Genomic DNA, 26,208 nt, shown 5'->3' with positions numbered 1-26,208 from the left:
ATTCACTGAAACCATGGATGTGTTCGCTATTTTCCCAAAGTTGCTACCACAGCCAAAATCGTGAATAATAAGCAGCCATGTGCTCATTTTGTTTACATTTTCCGCGCCGAAATCATGTGAATTATAAGTCACCATGCGCTCATTTTGTTTGCAAAATCTGCCAGCCAAAAGTGTGTGAATAAGTTGCACCAGTAAGACATGAAAACTACTTTCACCCCTGCATCACAGACAAAAAGCCAAGGATATGGATTGCTGCAACCATGTCCTGTGATTTGGTGCCACCAAGATTAACAAATTTGATTTAGATGCTGTCAAGCATGTGTGGTGGTAGAAAGTGATTGGTACAAAGAAAAGTGCCCCAAGCGTAAAGTCAATCATGGTGGTTGGACTCACATGGTTTGGGTCTGCATGAATGTCATCAACATTGGAAAGCTGAATTTCACCAAAAGAAACATACATGTCAACATGTACTGTGGCTGCAGATCATGATTCTCTCTATGGGAGTTTAACATAGGGGTGTACTCACTTTTGCAGCAACATAATTTCACAAAAAAAGGAAAAATATGTAATTTATCAACCTTGGTTTATCAACCTATTGTAAGATTGCCATATGTTGTAGTAACTTACTGTGTGAGCATTTTGGAAATAACTTCTGTGCTTATTAAAATATTGTTCAGAGCACTGTATGTGTGCATGCATACAGAGAGAGAGAGAGAGAGAGAGAGAGAGAGAGAGAGAGAGAGAGAGAGAGAGAGAGAGAGAGAGAGAGAGAAGGGAGAGAGAGAGACAAGGGAGAGAGAGAGAGAGAGTAGTAGTAGTAGTAGTAAACATAAACGTAAACACACATACACAGAACTATACATTTCTCATCGACACATGTACATAAACATATATACACACACACAAAGACAGATAGACAGGGTGCAGGAGAGAAAGACAGAGTGAGGGGTGAGAACACACACACACACACACACACACACACACACACACACACACACACACACACACACACACACACACACACACACACACACACACACACACACACACACACACACACACACACACACACACACACACACACATCCATATGGCATCTCTGACGTCCACAATCCTAGCCATGAGGGCTCACCTTAATCCATGGATGATGTAGGCTCTCATCAGCTGTCATCCTCTCACTGCACGCACACACAATCACACAGATACATATTTAGATCAAGTCAGAAGAGAGATGAAAAAACACACACACACACACACACGTAGGTGCACATACAGCTTTACATGGCCACTGCACGAATACACAATCACACACATGCTGTATATTTAGATCAAGTCGGAGATGCAAAACAATCGCAGATGGGCACACATATTTAGACTGAGTCAGAGGATATGAGGGGAAAATATTCAACCACTGAAAATAAATATAGCTCAAACCTGTTTGGCAAAAGAATGCAGGAAAAAGAGAGGAGATCACATGATAGATAAGAGTATGTGTCTCTGTGGCAGAGTTTCTTGTTCAGTGCTTTATCGCTAAGGATAACATCTTGATTAAAAAAAATCTGGCTCCCTCCCACCTTAAATGAAGTGATCTCAACAGTAAAACACTAATATCAGTCGTGGGCTTAAAATAAAGTAATGCAATTATAGAAACAGGCCTGGGAGGAGGTAGTTCATCAAGTTCCTTCACAGTGAATTCTGCTGCATTACGCTGCAAACACACCAGAAGAGACAAAAGCTACAAAGACTCTGCCTTAGCAAGAGCGACATGAGAAAAAAAGTATGACTGTTAAAGCAGAATGTAAGCATTCTACCATTTCAATTGGCTGCGGCAGCTGTCGCCAAATCGCATCATAGCTCATTTGCATAATATTCGCTGAAGTTCAACTACAATCTGTCACTCGGGTCACTCAATTAGCCTCTTGTCAAGCCTTGTCTCTTCTATCGCCAGCTCCTCTATACAAAGACAATTACTTCTGTCGCCGTAGTTGCTTTTTGTGTTTTGGGGCTATTACCGGCATTCAACACACACAATGCGTGCATGAAGGCCAGTGCAAGCGAAATATGTGAAATAACTCAGCAGTGGTATGTAAAAATGTGGTGTGAGGGGGGCGCTGTGGCGCAGCGCACTAAGCCCCCCACATTTGGGCTTGCATGCCCATCCACGGGGACCCCGGTTCGAATCCGGACGGGGTCATTTCCCAGTCCTCCCCCATCTCTCTCTCCCAGTCATTTCCTGTCTACTCTCATATTGTCCTGTAATAATAAAGGCAAAAAGCCCCCAAAAAATACTTAATAAAAAATAAAAAAAATGTCCTGAGAGTGCATCCAACATATTTACATGACCTTTGCCATACAAAAGTTCAAGGATATAGAGGATCATTTTACATAGAGGAGTAAGAAACAGGTTCTTTCGCGACAGGGAAGTAGAAAAAAAAACTTATTCTGAGAAGTGGAAGGAAGTGTCTCTGGAGTGCTACTAAAACAACACATCCAAATACTTTGTATTTTGTAAAGTACTTTGTATAAACAACTATGACTGAACATCTTTCACATGTTATTTGTTTATATTATAGGTGGAGGCCTTTTATTCTGACAACTGCAGGAAGAAATGATGTTTTAGCTTTTTATTTGGATAGTACAGTGAAGCTGGAGACAGGAAACTAATGGGAGAGAGAGATGAGGTAGGGAATTCCAATATGCAGACTCCCTTCTTGGTCTGTGCTTGTGGCCTTGTGTTTCGCTGACGCAGAGAGAAACCAATTAAGTTTCCTGCCCATGGGGGCGCTGTGGCGCTGCGCGCTAAGCCCCCCACATTTGGGCTTTCATGCCCACGGGGACCTCTGTTCGAGTCCGGCCGGGGTCATTTCCTGATCCCACCCCGTCTCTCTGTCCCACTCGCTTCCTGTCACCATCTCAGACTGTCCTATCAAACAAAAGAAAAAAAGCCCCTAAATTTTTTTTTTTTTTTAAAAAGGTTTCCCACCCATATGTCGGGGGCTTAGTGCGCAGATAAGGAGAGGGTGGGGAAAGGAGCCTTACCGCTGGTCCTTCACCAGGAGTTTCTGGATGAAGTCCTTGGCCAGGGCACTGGTCATGCTGAAGTGCTGCTCGTCAAACTCGTACATCATCCCTATGATGTTCAGAAGCGTCTCCTCATCCGTGAATCCTTGGAAGGGGGAGAGACCACTCAGTCTGAAAAATAGGGGGTTTGGTTTTTGTACAAAACACGTTGCCATACTGCCGCCATACTGTTTGGGAGGTACACACGGAACATGATTCATAGTTTTTATTACTTATCGGTGGTGTGTTTGGTACCAAGGGATGCTAGCCTCTGTGTCTCGATGTCTATGTTAGCACCTTATTGTCACCGGAATTGTAATGACCATGTTTTCATATGTTATTTAAGGCTCTCTGTAATGTCATAGCAATGTTGTTATGATGTAGTTGTAGTTGATGTAGATGGGCCCATCTGCTATGTTACAGTATCTTGCAAAGCTGGGCAAAAGGTAAACTCAATGAGAGTAAATAGAATGTTCAATGGGTAAACCCTATGACTTCCTTAAACTAAGGGAATACAACTCGCTGACAGGGTGTACAGGATCTGTGACAGGATGTACTACTGTCTCTGATTACATTAAGACAAGTTGGGTTAGTGCCTGAGAACCTTCAGGCTAAACCAGATGAGGCATAGGCCTATAGCTGTATCCATCACATAGCCAATTCATTTCAAAAACAAAACTCAACTTATCAAACATTCATTTAAAATATTGACATCAAACACACTTCCACAATAACAACAAAAATCACTGACAATGAACAAGTTCAACTGTCCATTGTCAGGCTTGTTTTGTTTCAGTTTCATTTCTGTAATGCAGTGTTTCTCAACCTTTTTTCAGGCGAGGCACCCTTTCAATTCCTGAAAAATTTCAAGGCACCCCAAACCAACAAGCCGTAACATGGCTTCGCATCCGATACCACACAAGCTTAGAAAAGTAACACATTTGAAGACGTCACACGACCTACGTTCGAAGTTGCAGCTGACTGGGGCGACCTATGATGAAAGATGAAAGATTCCACTAGCATTAACTTATCAATTTAGATATGTATTTTATTACATAATTTATTATCAGCCACGTTTCCGTGGCACCCCTGAGGGAGGCCCGCGGCACCCCAGGTTGAGAAACACTGCTGTAATGTACTGTACATCACGTCATCTTGATCATAATTCATATTTCATTTTTTGGCAAATATGCGCCCCCACACACACACACCTCACCAACACAATCACACACACACACACACACACACACACACACACACACACACACACACACACACACGCACACACACACACACACACACACACAAGCACACAGAAACACACACACATGCATGCACACACGCACACACACACTCAAGTTGAAAGTACCATATTTGGCCAAAACTATCTGACTAAAAACCTTCTTGGTTTCGTTAGTTTCTATCTTTAGTTTCCTGGCTAGATAAAGGTTAAATAAAGGGCAAAAAACTAGATCATACACTAATGACCGTCTACATTCAGCTATGGCAGTGTTTTTCAAAAGTCTGGTCTGCGAGCCGTTGCATAAATATTATCTTTTTCATGTTCCTTAAGCTACCCATGTTATGCAATGCGTGTTTAAACGGCATGTACAGTATATCATCATCATCATCATGCCATGCCCTAGTTAGGACAGTGGCTGTGCACCAATCCATGTAGTATTTACATATCCCAGTTACTAACCCTCAGATGAGATGAGAGGGAGGGGTCATTGAGAGGTACACTGGAAGGGCAGATGTGCTCAAGACCGGAGTAGCCCCCTTAACGCACACCATTCCACCAGAAGAACGTTATAATAGCCACTGAAAACCCTTAACTACCATACAGTAGGACCACACCACTATGGCAGTGTACAGCTTCAGTAATACATTACGACTCGGTCATTGCCATTCTGGTAACAGCTCGTTTAAACAGGGTCCATGTCTTTCTGGGTAAATGCACAGGCTAGATATGGCTGCAGCCTAGGGGCCCCCAAAATTAAGTCTGCTGTTGAGTCTGAGTCTGATGCCATCTACCTTCACTGTGGAGCAACAGATAGCCTAGGGCCCCGGACCATAATCTGGCCCTGGACATAACCCTTGGTCTGGAGAGCATTGAGTGGCACTAAATTACATTATGCTATCCAAGTGTATTCAATACACTCTATTGTACTACTGTAGGACACTTTCATACCTAGATTTTTTGCTAAATGTCTTTAAAGGAGTGATATGAGTGATTTGTTATGCTAAATGTGTGTAAATGAGTGATTTTCTGGATTTGTGCAATGTGTATTATGTGTATGATGCTGGATAGTTGACGTGGTAGAGTAACGAAGTAGAGCTTGAGTACTAAAATGGAAAATGCTGCATCTGTACTAGTATTTATTTTTTCTTACTTCCCTTTTTCACTACATATCTACGAGAAATGTAATACTTTTACTGCAATCCATTTTTTATGTACTGAAGTAGGCTGAGTAGTTTTTGAAAAGTAAAGCCTGAGCAAGTTAACTTGGATTAACCTATTCATGTGAGAGTCCTTTGCTTTCATGAGAATGATGCATCTGGGCTATTTTCAAGTTTACAATTGGGATTAATTTACACTGCAGGGAGTTTTGTACTTGTACTTTTACTTTCAGAGGTGAAGTAGTAATGTTTTAATAATGGCTACTTGGGTAGCAGTTCCTTAATCACGTGTACTTGTACTTTTACTTTCAGTACTTGAGAAGTATCTTTTAAAACACACCTACTTGCAATACTTATGTAGTGCAGTACTCTACAGTAGAGTTTTTACTGTGAGCCACCAACAAATAACACCTCGCTCACTATTATGCAAAGCAGTTGTATTGTTGGTTGAGAATAAAAAAAACAGTCCTAGTCTAAAAGTGGCAGTGGTCACATAGGATTTAAAGTCATGACAAGAAATGTGAAAGACTACAAATGTTGTGCCTCCTTTATCATCATAAATACTATTACTATTGATACCATTGCGTACAGTAAATACATACTATTAACACTAACAGTGACCTCAAATTGACTCTTGTAAGCTATCAATGGCCCCAGAATCCCAGGGCACCTTAGGTGTGGTCAAAATTGCAAACATATGCAAACGTTGGAACACAAAACATTTGCAAATACTATGGCTTGCATGAAGTCCTCGAGAATATTTACAGACAAGAGTCAAATTTTGGAGGAGTGTGTACAGGTAGTTGATAAAAAATTTACTTAAATAAAACAGTCCAGCTGTTTGGGGCCACTTAAGCATGTCCTAATCTTCTTTGCCTATTGAAACACTGTATTATGTGAACAGATGTAGAGGACAAAAGGAATTTGCATAAAAACTGGTTTAAAAGCACACAGGCATATGTGTTTCTGCCATAGGCCAATTCGTATTCATCAGGCGGCCACATATATACATTGAAATGTGTGTGTGAAAATGTGCAGAGATTGGAGTGGAAATCAATTTACCAAATGTGAAAACATACTAAGTAACGTATGTAAGTTATGAATTAACTTACTTTATCTACCTGAGTGAACTAACTAACTCACCAACTGAAGCAAAATGCACATGTCTATTTGCCTGCCCTGTTCTCAGATAAACAAAACAGGGTCCCACCCTGTTGTCAAACAGAGAGCTGACTTGTGGCTGGGAAAAGGTGTTCTGAAAGTACCGTCCCCATCCCCTAAACAATCACACACACACACACACACACACACACACACACACACACACACACACACACACACACACACACACACACACACACACACACACACACACACACACACACACACACACACACACACACACACACGGTCATCCCACCTACCATTTCAAAATAGCAGAAACAATGCATCCTGATCGAGAGATTGTATCTCATCTGAACATTGCATGTAAAAACAGGAAACAGGGCTTCTCTCGTGAGGAACCGGAGTGCTTCCCTCAGAGACGAGGTCCCAGAGGAGGTGACCCAGATGCGAGTGATATTAAAACCTGCTCCTGGGCCTCATGTATGTTATGGGGGCAGCGTCACTCAGTGGGCTAAGTAAGACACCATCCAATAAATCCAGGGACTGGACAAACTAGGTTTCAGCACCTCCCTCTGCAACTGGCTGCTGGACTTCCTGATGCAAAGACCACAAGCAGTACGGGTAGGGAACAACACCTCGAGCACCCTGACCCTCAGCACGGGGGCTCCGCAAGGTTGTGTTCTCAGCCCCCTGCTGTTCACGCTGCTGACACACGACTGCACAACGACCCACAGCACTAACCATCTAGTGAAGTTTGCGGATGATACAACACTGGTGGGCCTCATCACCAAGGGCGATGAGACTCACTACAGAGAAGAAGTAGACCTGCTGGCCAGATGGTGCAAAGACAACAACCTCCTGCTGAATGTCAACAAGACCAAGGAGATTGTTGTCAACTTCCAAAGGGTCCAAAAACAACTGCCACCACTGACCATCGACGGCGATGCTGTGGAGAGAGTGAGCAGCACCAAGTTCCTTGGAGTGCACATCAGCGACGACCTCTCTTGGACCACCAACACTACATCACTGGCGAAGAAGGCCCATCAGCGTCTCTACTTCCTGCGCAAACTAAAGAAGGCAAGTGCTACACCCTCCATCATGACAACATTCTACAGAGGAACCATAGAGAGCGTCGTGTCCAACTGCATCACAGTGTGGGGAGGAAGCTGCACGGAGAAAAACAGGAAGACACTCCAGCGTGTTGTGAACACAGCGAAGAAGATCATTGGAGTACCACTCCCCTCCCTGCAGGACATTTACACCACACGCCTCACCCGGAAAGCACTGATGATCATCAAAGACACAAGCCACCCTGCACACAAACTGTTCAGCCTCCTGCCCTCTGGAAAGAGGTACAGGCGCCTCCGTTCCCGTACCACCAGGCTGGCGAGCAGCACAATGCACCAAGCGATCAAGATGCTGAACACTCAACCCACTCTCCCTCCACTGTCAGCCTCTAGCCAGCAAGGCCACTGACAACCCCCCCCCCATCCCCATATCTGCGACTGAACATTCCACCTGCACTACTATACTTGTGACTGAACTTTCAACCTGCACTAACTCAAAACATGCACGCACACACACACACACACACACACACACACACACACACACACACACACACACACACACACACACACACACACACAAGCACACTGCACTTTCTGCACTAAACCCAAACATACACACACTGACACACACACACACACACACACACACACACACACACACACGAACACACACACAAGACGCACACCGCACCTTCTACCTGCACTAAACACATACACACACATACACACACACACACACACACACACACACACACACACACACACACACACACACACACACACTGCTGCTGGTGTACTTGACAGACCTTTTTTTAATATTTATTTTCTTCAAAATGCTACTATTACCATGTCAGAACGCTATAAAGGACTTTTTTAGGAAAAGCACAAAAGCACAACAAATGTTTATGTATGTCCTCTACAAGTCTTCTGTTGTCCAGTCTTGCACTTTAAATGTCTGTATGAGCACTGTCTATGTCCATACTGTCTTAAGTCCATGTATAAGTACTGTCTATGTCTATACTGTCTATGTCCTTACCTAGATTAGTCTATGTCTGTATGGGAAAGCAAGAAATGTAATTTCAAATTCTTTGTATGACCAGTGCATGTAAAGAAATTGACAATAAAACCTACTTGACTTGACTTGACTTGACTTGACTCGGGTTCAATTCTGACCCAAGGTCATTTTGTCCAATCCTCCGTCAACACCTGCTCCTAGCATTATAATATGAGATATTAGGAGGCAAGTAAGACATCATAATACCATAAATCCGGGGACATGGGTTCGATTCTGACCCAAGGTCATTTTTTCCAGTCCTTCTCCAGCTCTCTCACTGCTTTCCTGTCATATCCAATCAGGGCTCTAAATCAACACTTCATCACCAGCCAAAATGGCTAGTATGTTAATTTACTTTTACTTTACTTTATTTATTTTTCAGGACATTGCACATTAATGAACATATGTAAATGCGCCACATTATAGCACAAATACTAATTTCCATCTGGTGTCCAAAATTAGGCAGGCTAGATGTTAATCTTACTACTAGCCAAATACATATTCACTAAAGGGGCAAAGTGGCTAGCAAGTTGGTCTTTAGTCTTTTCTACCAGCCAAACCTAAATTTCACCAGTATTTGGCCGGTGGGCTGGTGTTAATTTAGAGCCCTGCATCCAATACTTACTCACTACTTTCCAGGCATATCCAATACTTACTCACTACTTTCCAGGAATATCCAATAAAGGCACAAAAGCTGAAAACGCAAACTTCAAAAAGATATTAGATATTATGTAAGACTGTAGTCTGTTACATAATACACTGACTCAATGTAGTGATATCTCAGTAAAATACCTTCATGATAAACACGCAAAGTCTCTCTGCCAAATCTTCTTCTAAGTGTCTCTTGCAGACTGCATTTGAGTCAGAGCGATATTACTTCATATCTCAAACTCACCATAGGCTTATTGTCGTAAAATACAGGCCTTTATGGTAAAAACAGAGGGCCTCTCTGCCAAACCTGCTCCTATGGGCATTATCTACTGATTTCAAGAAATGTAAGGCTACATAAGATTAGAAATATTTCTTGTAAACATAGTGCAAATTCATAATTTGAAGAAGAGAAGAGAAGAGAAGAGAAGAGAAGAGAAGAGAAGAGAAGAGAAGAGAAGAGAAGAGAAGAGAAGAGAAGAGAAGAGAAGAGAAGAGAAGAGAAGAGAAGAGAGGAGAAGAGAAGAGAAGAGAAGAGAACACGGGTCTGTGGATATTTATTAATTTAGGTAATGTTAGTGGAAAAAAAATATGTTGTAATGTAAGTGAGAAGAGAAGAGAAGAGAAGAGAAGAGAAGAGAAGAGAAGAGAAGAGAAGAGAAGAGAAGAGAAGAGAAGAGAAGAGAAGAGATTAATGAGGTGTCTCTTTCTGCCTGATGAGTGTCTTCATGAGTCTGATTAGGGAGCTCCATGGGTGACTCACATGCTGAGTGGATATAGCAGAGAAAGAACAAATAACCTGGAGGCACTGTACTCTTTCTCTCTCTCTCACACACACACACACACACACCACACATGCACACACGCACGCACGCACACACACAATAAGACAGCGGGAGAGAGAGTAGGGGATACTCACAGAATGTATGTGATGACGCCCATGCTCCTGCAAAAAAAAAAGAAAACAGAGACAAGAAATGACATTATTTCCAGCAGGAACCACCCAAACCACAGAGAGAGCATATGGACTCCCACAACTCTCATGGGTCCCCACACAGTGCATGACAGATAGCCTTAATGAATAACATCAGAGAGATACGGTTTGTTTTCTCTGCTCTCTCATGCAGGATGGAAGAGAGTTTTGAATTATGATGTTTTTAGTACTGTCCACCATCGCTTTGGGGAATGGTCAGTTGGACACGATAACCATCACCTTTACTATCACTTGGAAAACTATCAAACACATTTAAACATTAACCAACAGGCACTGCAAATGCACACACACACACACACACACACACACACACACACACACACACACACACACACACACACACACACACACACACAGTAACGTCTATGCACACACATACAGTTTGTTACAGTTTTTCTCAATTGCTTTAAAACAATTTTTGAAACTGACTCGGACAAAGTCATCCTGACCACTATTTCAGCAAAGCAAAAGACACGTTGTGCATATGTGGTAACGCATTCTCATTGACTTGACACATTTTCCATTCATATAACGCAATTTTTGCTGAACAGTTAACACATGTGTCATTTAAGTAGAAAACATTTCATTGTTTAAGCTCTGATAGCCATACAGACAAAATCTTTTCCTGACTTTTAGAACTTACCCCAGTTGTATGAACGCACGGAAGCACCTATTTGACACTTTCTCTCAAAAATCTTAATTTAGCAATCAGTCTATATACGCAGGATCTTACTTGTTTGTTCCCTACATTACAGTGTAAGTTCTTTTACAGTTTTTGCCTACTGCTTGCACACAATTTGCAAAATTTCGCTCATAGAGTCAAAACTCTACACACAAGCCAATTACTCTCAACACTTGAAGATAAACCCTTCACATATATCCCAGCACGAAACTCTGCTATCAAAACCTTAACATTGCCATAAAAACTCAACAATCTTTTGTCAAAGCCTCATTTTCATGTCAAAAGACACACATTAGCACCAAATGAGAAAACAAATTAGATCAACGTGAAAACAGTTGTCTACTTTATACAAAACACAGGGAGTAATACAGTTATCAGACAATTTGTTTGGGAAAAATAAACAAAAAACAAAACAACAATTACTTCAAAGGATCCTGGTTCTCAATCAAATTCTTTGCAAGAAGGCATTATTGACACTGCCTAGCCTACTGTCAATTTTTTGTAAGAAAAGACACACACACACACAACACAATTTTTGTGCAAATCATTTACTGGGCCTGCTACCTCTTAGTCAGGGCTGTAGTGGAGGGTAAACGCAAGTAAACGCCGTTTACGCACCTCTGGAATTTAGGAAATAGCGTTTACCCACCTCTAAATAGCGTTTACCCACCTCTTACAGTAATAGCGTTTACGCAGCTCTTAATGGCAATTACGCACGTCAAAGTTCCCTGCGCCTTGTGATCTGCCGTTGGAATAATCCAAAATAAATTTGGTGTAATTTAAAAAATATTGTTGAACATAGGCCTACTTAACGCTTTAGTAGGAATCATTTTCATCTGCTCTGTATTCGGGTATGTGACCTTCCAATCAGTGCCTTTCGGCTGCGGCGGCGACACCAATCAAGATCCAGGGAATATGTAAACACATAGGCCTACACGTTGTGTAGTTGCCTGCCTGCATAGTTAATCATAGTTAATCATCATGGATAGGGTGACCAGACGTCCTCTTTTTCCCTACTTTTGAGACCTAAAAAAATGTGCGGGGGGGATTTCAGAAATGTCCGGGATTTTGTTGGACTGCCTGAAATATAGACCTCTGCATTATAATGTTCATTCCGTTCCATATGACTCCACTGCAGGTTTCTCTCTACTGTTCGCAAATTAGTCACGCCCTTCTCATCAAATCTAGCCACTTCGCACCGTGTGTCCGAAAGAAGTAGGGGACAAGCCAGTGCGCCCCATGTTTACAAGCGAAAGCGCATCTGTCCGCCGATTCTACGGACGGCAATGCCGATAGAAACGCAAATGCACGTTCGCGCGGTGGAGTTGGAAAACAAAAAAATCCCGCGTGTGAAGCCAGGTATGAAAGTAACCTAACACAGGAGTAAGCCTAGTAACACCACCAAATCCATCATTTAGGGAGGTACACGTTTTGTTACACCTTGTCACAAGATTCTTTCATGATCTGACATTTCCAAGTTATTTGCAAAACAAGTTCTCAGAGCTAGAAGGACTCATTCCTGAGTTAAGAAATTAAGCTTCTTCTTCATCAGCTTCTTCTTCTGTCTATTGCCTTTGCAGTTATTGATAACGCTGTATGGGTTAGCTCATTAATAATAGGTAAAACTCCAGTTCCTCTCTTACGTAATGGCTGCAGTGCCTATTGCTAATCTCTGAGCATGCCACTACAAGTAGCCTAGCTAAGTAGGCCTAATGGATGACAGTGGAGGGGTAAATTGTGAGCTGTCTTATACACATATAAGCCTAAAATGTAGCCTAATAGCACTTCCTTATCAATTCAGTTGTAAACCACAAATGTTGTGGGGTTTTTTATAATTAGTTTCCAATGTTATATAGCCTAATGCCATTCATCTTTGTGGGGAATGGCTGAGATGGGCCTACATGATGGTGAGTCTAATTTTAAAAACCTAATGCAGAAATTGGAATACGCCTATGAAATTGAGCTGCATTGTTATGCTGTTGATTTACTCCAATAGGCTATAGGTGTTAGGCCTACTATCTAGGATTGTAACAAAGGCACACTCTGCATCATATGATCACACAAATTATGTGATAGGCCTAATAGGCCTAACTGAAGAGATTTTAAATGTCATTTATAGTAGACAAATGAATGTGCATGCCAAAACGTTCTAGTGGCTTTTAAACAAATTACCATTTTGGATGCATTGATACCGATACTTTATAGGCCTACTATCATGCCTGGCCTCATACCCATTTTCATACCTGTAGATACACAGATACACCGATGACCCCCCCCCCCCAAAAAAAAAAAACGTTGCGTCGCGTTGCGTCGCGTCACGGTCTGTCTGATCAAAAAAATCATAGTTTACCCACCTCTAATTTGACCACTACAGCCCTGCTCTTAGTCACTAGATCCTAATCAAGCAGAGTCACCGGCTAAGTAAATGAAACAAAAATGTTACTGACATGAAAGTTATGTAATTGACAACAGCGTTAAGCATGGGAAAATTGTGTCAAAATGATAACAATGTTTTGTATTTTTCTGTCTGTTGTGTAATGACTGACTGGTAGTGTTCACACACTGCTATGTAGTGTGTATTGAGAAGACAAAGTTTGCTTTCATTACATATGTTAAATATTTTGGAAACGTAAGAGCCTTTTGCACACAAGATGTTGTGTTTGGAAAATTGGTTTCTCTGGTTAGCCCGGTGCATTAACTGTTGTGAAAATGTGCTTTTTGGAGTGATAACTGTGTTAAAGCGATCAAGAAAAACTGTAACTGTGCATATACTGTGGAAAAGGAAATACCATATGTGCAAAATAATGTTTTGTTTATTACTTTGTACTAGTTTTATTTACGTATAATCAGATAATGCACACTTAGGTAGATGCCTTAGCGGCAATGCAGTCACAAGCAAGCAAATGCCTTCACTCACACAGAAAAGACGTTAGGGCTGTGGGGGATGATGCTAGTCCCAACATGTCTGTTAAACACACACGCACGCACGCACGCACACACACACAGACCATGTTGACGTTACAGCCAGGAGCCAGGCCGTGAGGAGGCAGAATGTGCCATCGCTGCATGAGTCACTGTATGAGTCTCTGAGTGTGTGTGTGAACGTGTATGACATTTGTGTGTGTGCGTATGCATGTATGCATGTTCATGTCCATGTGTATGCGAATGTGCATGTGTGTATGACTATACTACTAACAGGTTGTGTGTGTGTATGTGCCTACACGTGTCCATATGTTTGTGTGTGTGTGTGTGTGTGTGTGTGTGTGTGTGTGTGTGTGTGTGTGTGAGTGTGTGTGTGTGTGTGTGTGTGTGTGTGTGTGTGTGTGTGTGTGTGTGTGTGTGTGTGTGTGTGTGTGTGTGTGTGTGTGTGTGTGTAACTCACCACATGTCGGCTGCTGTGCTCAGTGGTTCGTAGTTAATGACCTCGGGAGCTGCAAGAGAGACAGAGAGAGAGGGAGAGAGAGAGAGAGAGAGAGAGAGAGAGAGAGAGAGAGAAAGAGAGAGAGAGAGAGAGAGAGAGAGAGAGAGAGAGAGAGAGAGAGAGAGAGAGAGAGAGAGAGAGAGAGAAAGAGAGAGAGAGAGAGAGATGGTCAAACTACAAAACAGAGAAGTATAAAAAACAGTTGTTGTTTATGGCTTTCCAACCTGAGTGCGAGTGCAAATTTGTTGCCTAGCCTACAGTACCTGAGAGGAACTTCAAGGCTTAAACAAACAACAGTTAATCCATTGTGTGTAGATATATCTGTTTTTTAGATCTACTGGCTACCATCTTGGTTATTTTTAATGTATGCCATTTTGGTGATACATGTGTATTTTGTATTATATTTCTCTACTGTTGTCAAGTTATTCTTGTCTCAAAAGGCCACAATGAAAGAAAACAGAGTTTGCTACACTACTTCTGGACTAACATTTTACTTTACTTATTCAAATGTCAGGGAAAGGACCTACAGTAAAAAGTCATAAAGCCTCAATGACTAATCTTCCAAACTTCATGTCTGCTCCAATCATTCAAAAACAGATAATTTATATTGATACAAGGCTTTGTACAGATACGAGATAACAAATAGATAACTGATGAATCATTTGTGTTGAGAAAACCGCAAATACATTTTTTGTCCATGCAAAGTTCCTGCCAAGTCTTGTCCAACTAAAAAATACAATTAGTATCAGCTGGATGAACAACCGCGAAGTCAGGATTATGTCATTGGAGTCTTGATGCTTTGGGGCTCATTCTGTGTCAAGGCGTAGTCCTGGTATTAACTCCGACGAGAGGTTTGGGTCAGGAAATACAAACAAAACTCTGACACTTTCTGGGATAATTGCCAGCTTTTTTTGGATGTTGGTCATCAGCCCTGAAAGATAGCCTCGCTCTACTCAATATGCTGGGAAAGTATGTGGGCGAATAGGCAGGTGTGTCAGAGTGAGAGTGTGAAGAGATAGCCTATGGCACAGACAGGGAAAACTCCCTTGAAAGTATGTGGGAGACTTGTGTCAGAGTGTGAGAAGCACTATGAGTTTGTGGGCGAGTAGGGCCTACTGATAACATGTGTGATTGTGCGCAATCTGTGTGGTGTTTCATTCACTGTTATTACATAAAATTGATGAACTAGACTTGAACGCAAAATAATGTATGTGCAAACTTGAGAAGCTATGGTCTTTTTTGTACATTGTTAAATGTCTTCTCAATTCAAAAGAACAAAGTTGACCAATTTCTGAGCGAACCTGATGATGCACGGAGGGGAAACATGTTGTTTGCACTAAACAAAGTCGGTGTGCGGTAAACTTTTTTTCTTTTGAAATTATTTAACAGAATCTGGTAACAAAGAAGCTAACGGAGCGGACATTAGCTGAGTTTAGCATAGTTGCTGTAATCTTATGTATCCATTTCAAAATTCCTTGCTGCTAGATTGAAGCAATGGTTTGGTTGCCTGAAAGTGCTTGTGTTAACTTATCTCTATAGCTCTAGGGACTGTGGGAAGTGACTTAATTTCACCTGGGGCTGGGGTATGGCTTTAAATTTCATGTTTATAGCTTTGGATTTTAGCCAGCTCAGTAAACATTATTAAAGATGAAGACCAATTGATTCACTCAGTGACCAGCTCTGAAAAGTGACATGTAAACCTATTCAGAAAGGTGAACAAAAATGGCTGACCCATTTGGTGATAAAAAGAGGAAGAGACACTATCTTAAAATATCTGTGATACACCCAGAACCCAAAACCTCTTCCTCTGAAAAGTAAAATGTGTGAAGAGTAAAGGTGATTTAGATCATCTGGATTTCCCCCCGATGTACCATAGTTAGCAGCCTCATTTTCTGTCCAGTGCAAGTGCACATGATGATTTCACCAGATGTTAGAGGTGCACTGTGTAATATTTTAGTAGTTCATTTCCAGAGTTCATGCTGCCCATCCACAAATGTTACCTTTTCACAAATACTTGCCACTGCAACAATCAAATTATAAGTATTCATTGTGACTGAGGCTTATGAGTGGGCTTTTCATACATTAAAAGATGTCTCTTCTCCATGGCTGCCATTTTGAATTTCCAGAAATAGATATTTTTAGCTGCAAAAGTTACTGTAAGTTGGTCATACTAGTCAATATTAGTTCATTACTTGGTAAGTATTCATGAAACGATCAATTCCCAATGATTTTACATGTCCATTATAGGTCCATTGTTAAAAATCGGAAAAGTATCCCACTTGTTTATTCCTTGACAAATCGCACCATGCTTATCTATGTTATCATTGTGATTTCCAAGTATATTAACAGTTTGTGTAACGTTTCTGAAATCCCCCACAGATCTACATGAGCACCTTATGGAGAAGACCTAGACTCACTTCTCTGTACTGTTGAAGATGGTGGGAGAGATGAGCTATTAGCTGCAAGTTGCACTTGCACAATGTTAATAGATAAAAAACACAGCTATGTGTGTGTGTGTGTTTTGGGAAACTTGTGGTACTGACTGCTTTCAACTGTAAGGCAATGATGTTTACTTTTAATTCTGGTCATGTCCAGTCTTTCCCCCCTCCATGTCAAACTGCACAGTCATTTCCTGCACCACCGCTCACCATAGAAACCAACATTCCTTCACTTCTTTTGTTGGCTGGCAGTAAGCAACGGACACACTCACTTCTGCACGCACATACATACCTACACACACACACGCACACGCAGACACACACATACACGCAAGCACACACACACACACACACAGGCATAGCACATTCAGAGACAGCCTGACAACATTGCTGTGTGTAGCAGGTAAGATGTTGTAAGATAACTGAAGAACACTGGGCTGTACCACTCATCTATGTACTGAGGGTGCCCCCATGCTTGAATTCCCCAAAGTATGGGCACTGTGACTGAAACCCCACTGACCAATACTATGCCTCACTTGTTGCCATTAAAGACACTCACAATGACAACTGTGTATCTTCAATGTACTGGTGGGTGCAAGTAAATCGGACTGGACTGTACCAGTCACCTACCTACTTGGGGTGCGATTGAATTGAACGGGGGTTGCGACTTCACTGTACTGTACAGTGCTGTACCATTTACTTATGTACTGGGAGTGCAATTGAATTGAACTGGACTTTACCATACTTATGTACTGGTTGGTACAACTGAACTGGACTGTACCACTCACTTATGTACTGGGGGTGCGAATGAACTGGACATGTTTGTATCAGAGATTCTAGGAGTATAATATCTCATCCAGACTCTCTGACTGTACCACTCACCTATCTACTGGGGGTGGGACTGAACTGGACATGACTGTACCACTCACCTATGTACTGGGGGGTGCCCCCCATGCTCCTGTACTCCTCCCCCTGGATGAAGCGGTGGGCCATCCCAAAATCTATGATCTTCACATCTGGATTGGGCTGGCTATGACTGGACAACATCATGTTCTCTGGCTGGAAAGAAGAAATAAGGACACGCACATACATGTACCTTGGTATCAAAGTGTCCAATGTGTTTGAATTGTACACATTCTAATAATCACAAAATGTTCATTTCAAGTACATTCTAAGAATCATCGCCAAATATTTAGTTAATATAAATATAAGTCTTAGTTTAGTTTAGTTTAAAACAGTTTAGTTTATTGGCTTATTTGACAGGGGTCATGTACAAGACTGTTCCAGCGCCAAGTTAGCTAAAATGCTGATTTGCATCTGTAGTCCCTCGGCAGGGAGCTATCATCTTATCTGTTGACGATGATGTGATGATGTGATGTTGTGTCCTGGTGTGTACCTTGAGGTCGAAGTGTCCAATGTGTTTGCTGTGCATGTAGCTCACTCCCTGCAGAATCTGCTTGAGGAACTCAATGGCCTCCGACTCAGTCAGGCTCTCCTTCTCAGCAATGAAGTCAAACAGCTCTCCTCCACTGATACTGAGAGAGAGAGAGAGAGAGAGAGAGAGAGAGAGAGAGAGAGAGAGAGAGAGAGAGAGAGAGAGAGAGAGAGAGAGAGAGAGAGAGAGAGAGAGAGAGAGAGGGGGGCAGAGAGACAGAGAGACAGAGAGACAGAGAGAGTTGGTCAGACTTCAAAACAGAGAAGTAAAAAACAGTTGGTTTTTAGACCGACAAGAGATAGAAAGACAAGAGATGAAGGGGTGATAGGTGTGTGGTAGAGATAGAAATAGAGGTATATATAGAGAGGGGTGGGGGTTGGTATAATTGTATGTGGGATAAACAGAGCCAAAGACAGAAGATTGACAGAGGGAGGATGAAAAGAGAGCAAAAAGAGAAAGAAAGAAATAGAAATGTCTTGTGCAATGACAAGACAATATGGAAAAGAAAACGTTTTTAAAAGATACGTAAACAAAGAGCAGAACTTAAAAAAAGACTGACCATCTACTCCCACTTTTCTGATCATTAATGAGGACATCAAGCATCATTTCCCCATCACCATTTGACCAGTTCACCACAATGCACTTGACACATACAAACCACATGCTAATTCCACAGACCACGTATGAGTGTCATGTTATTTATAATTGTTGGTCACTTTTCTCACCTCTCATTTCCCAGAGTAGCAGTGGAGCCGCAATGTGCCATGCTCCACAAGTTTGAGTAAATGGCCCAGTTTCAGTGAGTGTCGGCAAAACGTGACAACAACATTGGATAGCTGCCATGCGATCTGGCCAACCTGACTATAGCACGACTCTATAATTACACTGCTCCATCTGTAAGTATCGCTGGGGAGATGTGGTGGAAGTAGCCAAGAGAATGCTCTCTGCCAGATATCACAGCTGCCCTAGGCTCTTGACCTCCTCTCTACTCCTCTGGAGCCCCATCACCCCTCTCTCCCCTCTCCTCTCTTTCACCCTCTCTCTGTCTCTGTCTCTCTCTCTCTTTCTCCATCCCCACAATTCACTTTCTCCCTCTCTCTCCCTCTATCTAAAGTTTTTTCCTGATCCCCCTTGCTCCCCCTCTCTCTCATCCTGTCTCTCTTCTCCCCTCTCTCTATCCCCATTCTCTTTCTGCCCCACCCCCAAACTCCCTTTCTCTCCTCCTCTCTCTTCACCTCTTTCTTTTTCCCCTATCTGTAGCCCCCCGCCCTCCGTCTCACCCCCCCTTTCCCTTATCTCCAGCCTTCTCCAGGGGTCAGCCAGCCACATGCCTGCTGTGCTGCACCAGCCTGTCTAGCTCATCCTCCTGGCCTGTCCAGTCTGGTTCTCTCTGGTTATCAACTTCCAGGCTGGAGTCTTTCATCAAGCTCTTCTTTGTCACTCTGCTGTCACCTTTTCCTAGACTTTCCTTTCTGTGTCCACCTCTCATCCTCACTGACTCACCAGTATGTGTATGTTGAAAGCGCTTTGAGACAACTGTAGTTGTGATACTGCGCTATATAAATACATGTTGTATTGTATTGTATTGTCTATGCGTCCCTCTACCTCACTCTCCTGTTTCCTTCTTGTTCTGTCGGCCTATCTGTATCAAACCAATTCAATTCAGCTTTGTCGGTGTGACTACATACTGTAAGTATTTTGGCAGAAGCACACACAAGTAGCATGATGAGCACAACCTCTCCAAAACATCCTGGCCATGATGTTGGCATGTTGCAGCATGCACACACAAACAACAACACACACGCACACACACACGTAAACACACACACACACACACGACTACTCACAGCTTCGCACACACACACACACACCCACACATACCTATTCACACAGCTACACACACACACACACACACACACACACACACACACACACACACCCACATACCTATTCACACAGCTAAACACACACACACACACACACACACACACACACGCACATACAGGCACACACACACACACACACACACACGCACATACAGGCACACACTCGTGGCTACTCACAGCTCCACGATGAGCACGATCTCGGCGCGGCTCTCGAAGACGTCCTTGAGGGCCATGACGTTGGCGTGCTGCAGCGCCTGGAGCACCTCCACCTCCCTCTCCACGCTCTTCCTCTCCATGCCCAGACGGCTGCCCGCGCCGCGACGGATCTTCACGAACTTCCCGGCCCACAGAGCGCCGGAGGCCCGCTCACGCACCTCACGCACCTGCCCAAAATGGCCACTGCCGAACAATTTAGCCCGTTAAGACACGGCGTTAAACATTTGCTGTTTCCAGAATGGCAATGACCAAGTCATGCTGCATTACTTAAGGCCCTGTGTTATGTCATAGTAGCGTACTACTATGGTAGTTTACTTTCTTAATGACTATTACAACGTTCCACTGGTGGAACGGTGTGCATTATGGGGCTATGAACGCAAGTCAAAAAACCCTGAAAAAAACAGGGACAGGGAGGTTAGAGTTTGCTTGCGTAGCTCTTTCACACCGATGGGAACACCGGCTATCCTACTCACTGTCTGCTGGAAAAGCTGAACCATAACTATAACAACATTGCTATGACATTGTAGACAGTCTAAAGGTGATATACAGGTCAACTTGGATCTTGGATAAGTACTGTAGCAGACAACTTTTTTTCCATTCCAAAATGAAAAGCCAATCGTGATGTTGCCCAGAAGGGTTGCCCGAAAAGTTGTCCTGTGTATCATTACCTTTAGGTAGGCTAACAGACGTCGAAGACGTACTAGCTCTGTCATTGACTCTGCTGCCATGTAAGTGGTTTACAGCTTTGACCAGTAACGTGTAGTGGCATTTGAGTCTATCGCTGTGTTGAAAAGTTTACGTTGCTGTATGTGTCTGAATATCTATAGAATTTTTTTCTTGTTGCCAGAGAAAAAGACAAAATATAGAGTCCTGCTACAAGAACACATATGCTGTACAAGTCATTGACAGTAAGACATTTGGTTGTAAATCAGAATACAGTACAATAGAGCTCGAAAGTCCCGCCCCTTAGTTCCGCGTTTCACGGGACCTAAGCTGACCATCTAACAACGTGGTAGCGAGTAAATATCTTCTGATCTCAGTCATGATATGCGCTGGGCTACAAATATGCTGTTTAAGATGATAGATAAAGATTATTCATGCAGAAGTATCAATGTTTTGTTCCGAGACCGTCGGCATGAAAAATGTGAAGAAACACAGCTTTCTAAAAAATGTGGGGGTTCGTACGAAAAATTAAGCAAAAATATCAGAAACAATATATATGGAGCTTGTGGCACAACTCGAAGGGGATCGAAATGCCATTTTAATACCGCCATTGGATTACATGCTACGATTTTCGGCTAAAAACGCCGTTGAGGTCCCATGAAATCGGGGGAAGTGACGTCACTTTCGAGCTCTATACACTAAATGACCATATATAAACATCCCCGCACAGTTCTGAGGAGGACCTGATAGGGAAATCAAGTCATGAGCACCGCGTGCCACTTTCATGTGAATTTTGCTACTTTCACTTCAAGTTCTCAGGTCTAATTCGAAAACTAAAAATCAAAAGTAACATGTGCACTCAATCCTCATATACAACCCTCACTTTAAGAAAAAACTTCTGTTGTGTGGCAGAGACAGCATGAACAAACCAACAACTGGTTCAAGGTAGTTTCCAGAGGATAACACAGAGCTGTCAAGGTTGAAAATGGTCATTAAACAAGATAAGCAAACTCCTAAGTGTTAGTTTTGGCAGCACTCTACTCCCTCAAGCCCACACTTCTGAAACCAGCCTAATTTGTACAAAGTGTAGGCCTAGTGTATAAAGCACATTTCATTAGGTAATTAAAATATATTGGTTTCCACTTTGACATCGGTATCAAAAGATCAAAATGAAAACAATGACGGTTAAGTAGCCTCTTATGCTTGCTGAATACCTCTCTGATGCCAAACACCTCTCTGATTTCATCAGAATAAAAAAATTAGGTAAAATAGTCTATTATCTGTCAAATGCTTAATAAAAGTTGGTTACAAATACAAAAACACATGTAGATGTACATGTTTCCTATCTTCTGAACACTTCTACGACCCCGAAAAGAATACAAACGTTTGCAAAGATACATGTAGTCTCCTACCTGCCAAGCACCTCTCCGATCTCATACAGGTCCTCCACGTTCTCAAGCTTAAAGACAGCCATGCTCTCCCACTCCTCCTCCTCCTCCTCTTCTTCTTCTCCTGGGGTACCCTCGCTCCCAAACACTCCAGCTGAGGAAGAGCTGCTCCACTCTACTGCATGCTGCCCAACGGATGGTACACCCTCTGCCCAGCCCTGAGGGTAACAGAGCAGAGGAGAGGAGGTCAAATGAGATAAGAAGAGCATGGGGTGAGAGGAGAGCAGAGGAGAGAGAGAGAGAGAGGGGGGGGTGTTTGTAAGAGTGAGAGTGAGAGTGAGAGTGAGAGAGAGAGAGAGAGAGAGAGAGAGAGAGAGAGAGAGAGAGAGAGAGAGAGAGAGAGAGAGAGCAAATAAGCCACATATCCTGCATAACAGCAGGGACCAAGAGGCAGTCCCAGTGAAAGACAAACCAGCATATGAGAGCTGTGCGGTCTACCTGTGGGAAATCCATCAAAGAAATGCTAAGAATAGACGAATCCAAAATAGGCAGACACACGAGACGAGACAAGCACAACACACACATCACAGAAATAAAGCAGCAGCCTCCCCTCACACAGATAATAACTAACGCCTGAACCAGTCCTTTCTTCACACACCTTACTTGAAAAGACCCCCTCATATCCTACGTATGAGATGAATATGGATACAGATTCGCATATACTTTGACACGAAAATGAGGGGCTTAAGATTACACATGAAATGTATGGAAACAACTGGGGGAAGTGTCAAATACAGACAGAGTAATGAAGGGATTGAGGGAATAGAATTACATGTAATTTACCAAATGTAGGGTATGAATCAGACATAGCCCCATAATGCACGTCGTTCCACCGGTGAAACGCTGTAATGGTGAAAAGTGAACTACCACAGTGCTACACCACAATGGCATAACACAGTTATGGCACAAATGCGGTTATTAACACAGGGCCTAGTAATGCACTACGACCTGGTCATTGCCATTCTGGTAACAGCCAATTTATAACGCTGTGTCTTAACGGGTAAGCGGTACAGCGCAGTGGCACAAAGTGCAACAGAGGCCTTTATTGACATCAGTGGCAGTCAGAAACCGCTGACTAGGCGAGAGCAGAATAAAAACAGGTGCATTTAACTAAAACTCATTTTTTTATGAGTGGCCAATCAAAGTTATAAAGCGTTTTCATTGGGTGGGCCTCTCCAGCTCACAACTATGAAAGACAAAACTTTCAATTAGTGATGACCATTAGTGATGAGTGGACATTCCAGTGCCACAAGACCTGATTGTACCTCTCCTGTACCAAAAAGGGCAATTGGTCATTGCTTTGTTCATTGATTTGAGCTTCTGAATCCAGGCTGCCCATCACTGGAAACCATACTGTTGTCATGCTTTGGATACAATGACTGACACCTAGCCTGTTGATTTGCTGACTGCAGCCTCACTGTCTATAATTTGGCAAACCACAATATGCTGTGACAGTAGCACTGAGGAACAGAATGGCTCTCCAGATAGAATCTAAAATGACAGTGAGGCAGACAAGCAGGCATTCACTCACTTACACAGTAAACTAAATGAGCTGTTCATGTTTCAGAGAAAACTTGTATAAATCCAAACAGAGAATTTACAACACTGTCAAGGGTCAAATTTCTCTAACATGGAGTCAAAAGACCAGTGGCCAGTGTAATCTTAAAAATTGAGAAGCATTGAAAATGCTTCACTGACCTAAGGCTAAAATCATTGCGTTGGTTGGTTCAAATGTTACCCGAAGCATAGTTCATTTCAACAGTGGCATTAACAGTGCCTTTTTTTTGCTGTTTTCTCATTTTCTAGTGTGCCCTGGCCTCCACCTTGACATTTTGTTGATGTCCTCTTTGCTTAGGCGTTTTGGATAAAAGAGTCTCGTAGCTGCAATGTGATGTGCCATGATCTACGTAGTATAGCCCGGGACCTGCCGTCTGCTACTAAATAATGCAGATGACCCTGTTGTAACTGCATCCAGTAACGTGCAGGTACATTTGATAGACACGGGTCAAGCGGACATTCGATGACATGATGACAGAGGTCAAGCAAGCCCATCTTTGACAAGTCATTGTATAGTACACGAGAGCTGGCCAGGGCAGGCTAAGCTCTTGTAAGCTCTGTTGTCGCAACAGCCAGGCTAGTGTCACAACTGAGCCCTGAAAAACCTTGTGCTCTGCTCTGACAAGGACAAGAACTACAGTATGTGTCACCTTTGCCTTTATTGTACTTGTGAGACACAGGTGGAAAGTGAAATAGGGAAGAAGTTTGGATGTTTATTTGACAGACGAAAGAGTTCGAACATAGAGAAAGAAAGTATAGAATGAAGAGAAAAGTACTGTGGAAAAAACAGATAGAAGAGAAGAGAGAAGAGAAATAGGCTAGATACATAATGAGAGCAGAGTTAGGCAACCTCAGAGAAAAATGGAGAGACAGACAAAGGGATGGAGAAAGGGAGGATAGTCATTAGGAAGAGGGAAAACAAAAACAACATTGACGACGGGGGAAAAAAACAATCTGATTGCTGTGCTCTGGCAGATGAACAAACAACAGTATGAAAAAAATAGAGGCACAAGAGACAAACAAACGGGGGAGCGGGGGAGACATAAAAATCGGAATGGTAGTGGAGGGTGAAGTGCTGTGGAGTGAAGTAGGTTGTTGGGACAGCTGCATATAATGCTGACGAATAGCTTGAACAGAAACTACAGGAGTTCTCCCTGCACTTTATAGTTAAAGCAGCCACTCTGACTACAAACACCACCCATCCTGATTAGGTCCCTTGAAAAGATGGCGATTTTGTATTTGTGAATGTAATTTCTAAACTTGATGTGCAAAACCTGTGCATGTTCCTTTTTTCTGGGGAGGTGGGCTGCACAACATATATTTTGAAAGCATGATAGTTACATATCTCTTACGACCGGAATAGCTAGCATAAAAGACTCATTTACAGTTGACCACGCTGCTTTGCAACATAATATTTTCAATAAATTAGGCAATGAAGTTCGTTGACTCCATCAACTACTTTGTCAGACAGAGGTGGCAGCCAGAGTTGGTAAAACGTCACATAGAAAATCTTTGCCCTAGCCAAGACTACAGTTACCTTTGTGTACAATGCATCAGTATGAATAACGAATTGTGTCGACTTTTGTCCAGAGGAGATGCTGTACGTATTCCTGCATTGTTGGCCGTCTCTGTATCAGGAGGACATCCCAGGCCCAACCATCAGATGATTTGTTATATCGACATACGAATTTTGTGGACTTTTGTCCAGAGGACACAATACATTGTGTAGTGCTAATTACACTTAGACACTTGAAGAGTGTTAAATTTGACTCTATGAGTGTTGAACTAATTGTGCATTCATGTGCTCTTGGAAACCCATATTTACGAGTCTCGAAAACTTGAGTATAAACATTTTCGTTTTCCAGTGGATAATAACACTCGCATTCGTGTGTCTTTCCCATGTCGGCATTTGGTAGGCTATTTGGAAGTTGGGGTGCACACATCCACAAAGCAGTAATCGAGGTGGCAGACAAAAAGTGGTACGCAGTGTGATGAAGTGGTCCGCACACTGGGTATTAACGCCAAAAATAAAACTTAATTTCATTTTTACATACGGCAACGTTTCGATCGAACAGAGGGATCTTCCTCTGGCATTTGGTATTTCCCATAAT

General features: G+C 42.5%; 1 protein-coding gene across 5 annotated transcripts in view; it reads right to left on the bottom strand.

Moving 5' to 3' along the window:
- Positions 1-26,208, bottom strand: part of si:dkey-240h12.4 (death-associated protein kinase 2) — a 40,330-nt gene that overhangs the window by 4,674 nt on the left and 9,448 nt on the right. For 4 of the 5 annotated variants that reach the window (XM_063185229.1, XM_063185230.1, XM_063185226.1 and 1 more), the window contains 8 exons: positions 22,505-22,698; positions 20,391-20,612; positions 18,289-18,427; positions 17,822-17,951; positions 14,416-14,464; positions 10,277-10,303; positions 3,040-3,192; positions 1,133-1,178 (listed from right to left, as the gene is read on the bottom strand). In XM_063185229.1, the coding sequence (XP_063041299.1) occupies positions 1,133-1,178; positions 3,040-3,192; positions 10,277-10,303; positions 14,416-14,464; positions 17,822-17,951; positions 18,289-18,427; positions 20,391-20,612; positions 22,505-22,566 (828 nt within the window). In that variant the 5' untranslated portion in view covers positions 22,567-22,698. Of the gene's footprint in view, positions 1-1,132; positions 1,179-3,039; positions 3,193-10,276; positions 10,304-14,415; positions 14,465-17,821; positions 17,952-18,288; positions 18,428-20,390; positions 20,613-22,504; positions 22,699-23,323; positions 23,380-26,208 lie in introns of those variants that run through there. The other variant, XM_063185227.1, reaches the window with a different exon arrangement.

The sequence above is a fragment of the Engraulis encrasicolus genome, chromosome 20 (genome assembly GCF_034702125.1).
Source record: "Engraulis encrasicolus isolate BLACKSEA-1 chromosome 20, IST_EnEncr_1.0, whole genome shotgun sequence".
NCBI lineage: Eukaryota > Metazoa > Chordata > Actinopteri > Clupeiformes > Engraulidae > Engraulis > Engraulis encrasicolus.
This window is presented reverse-complemented; position numbering and strand designations above follow the sequence as displayed.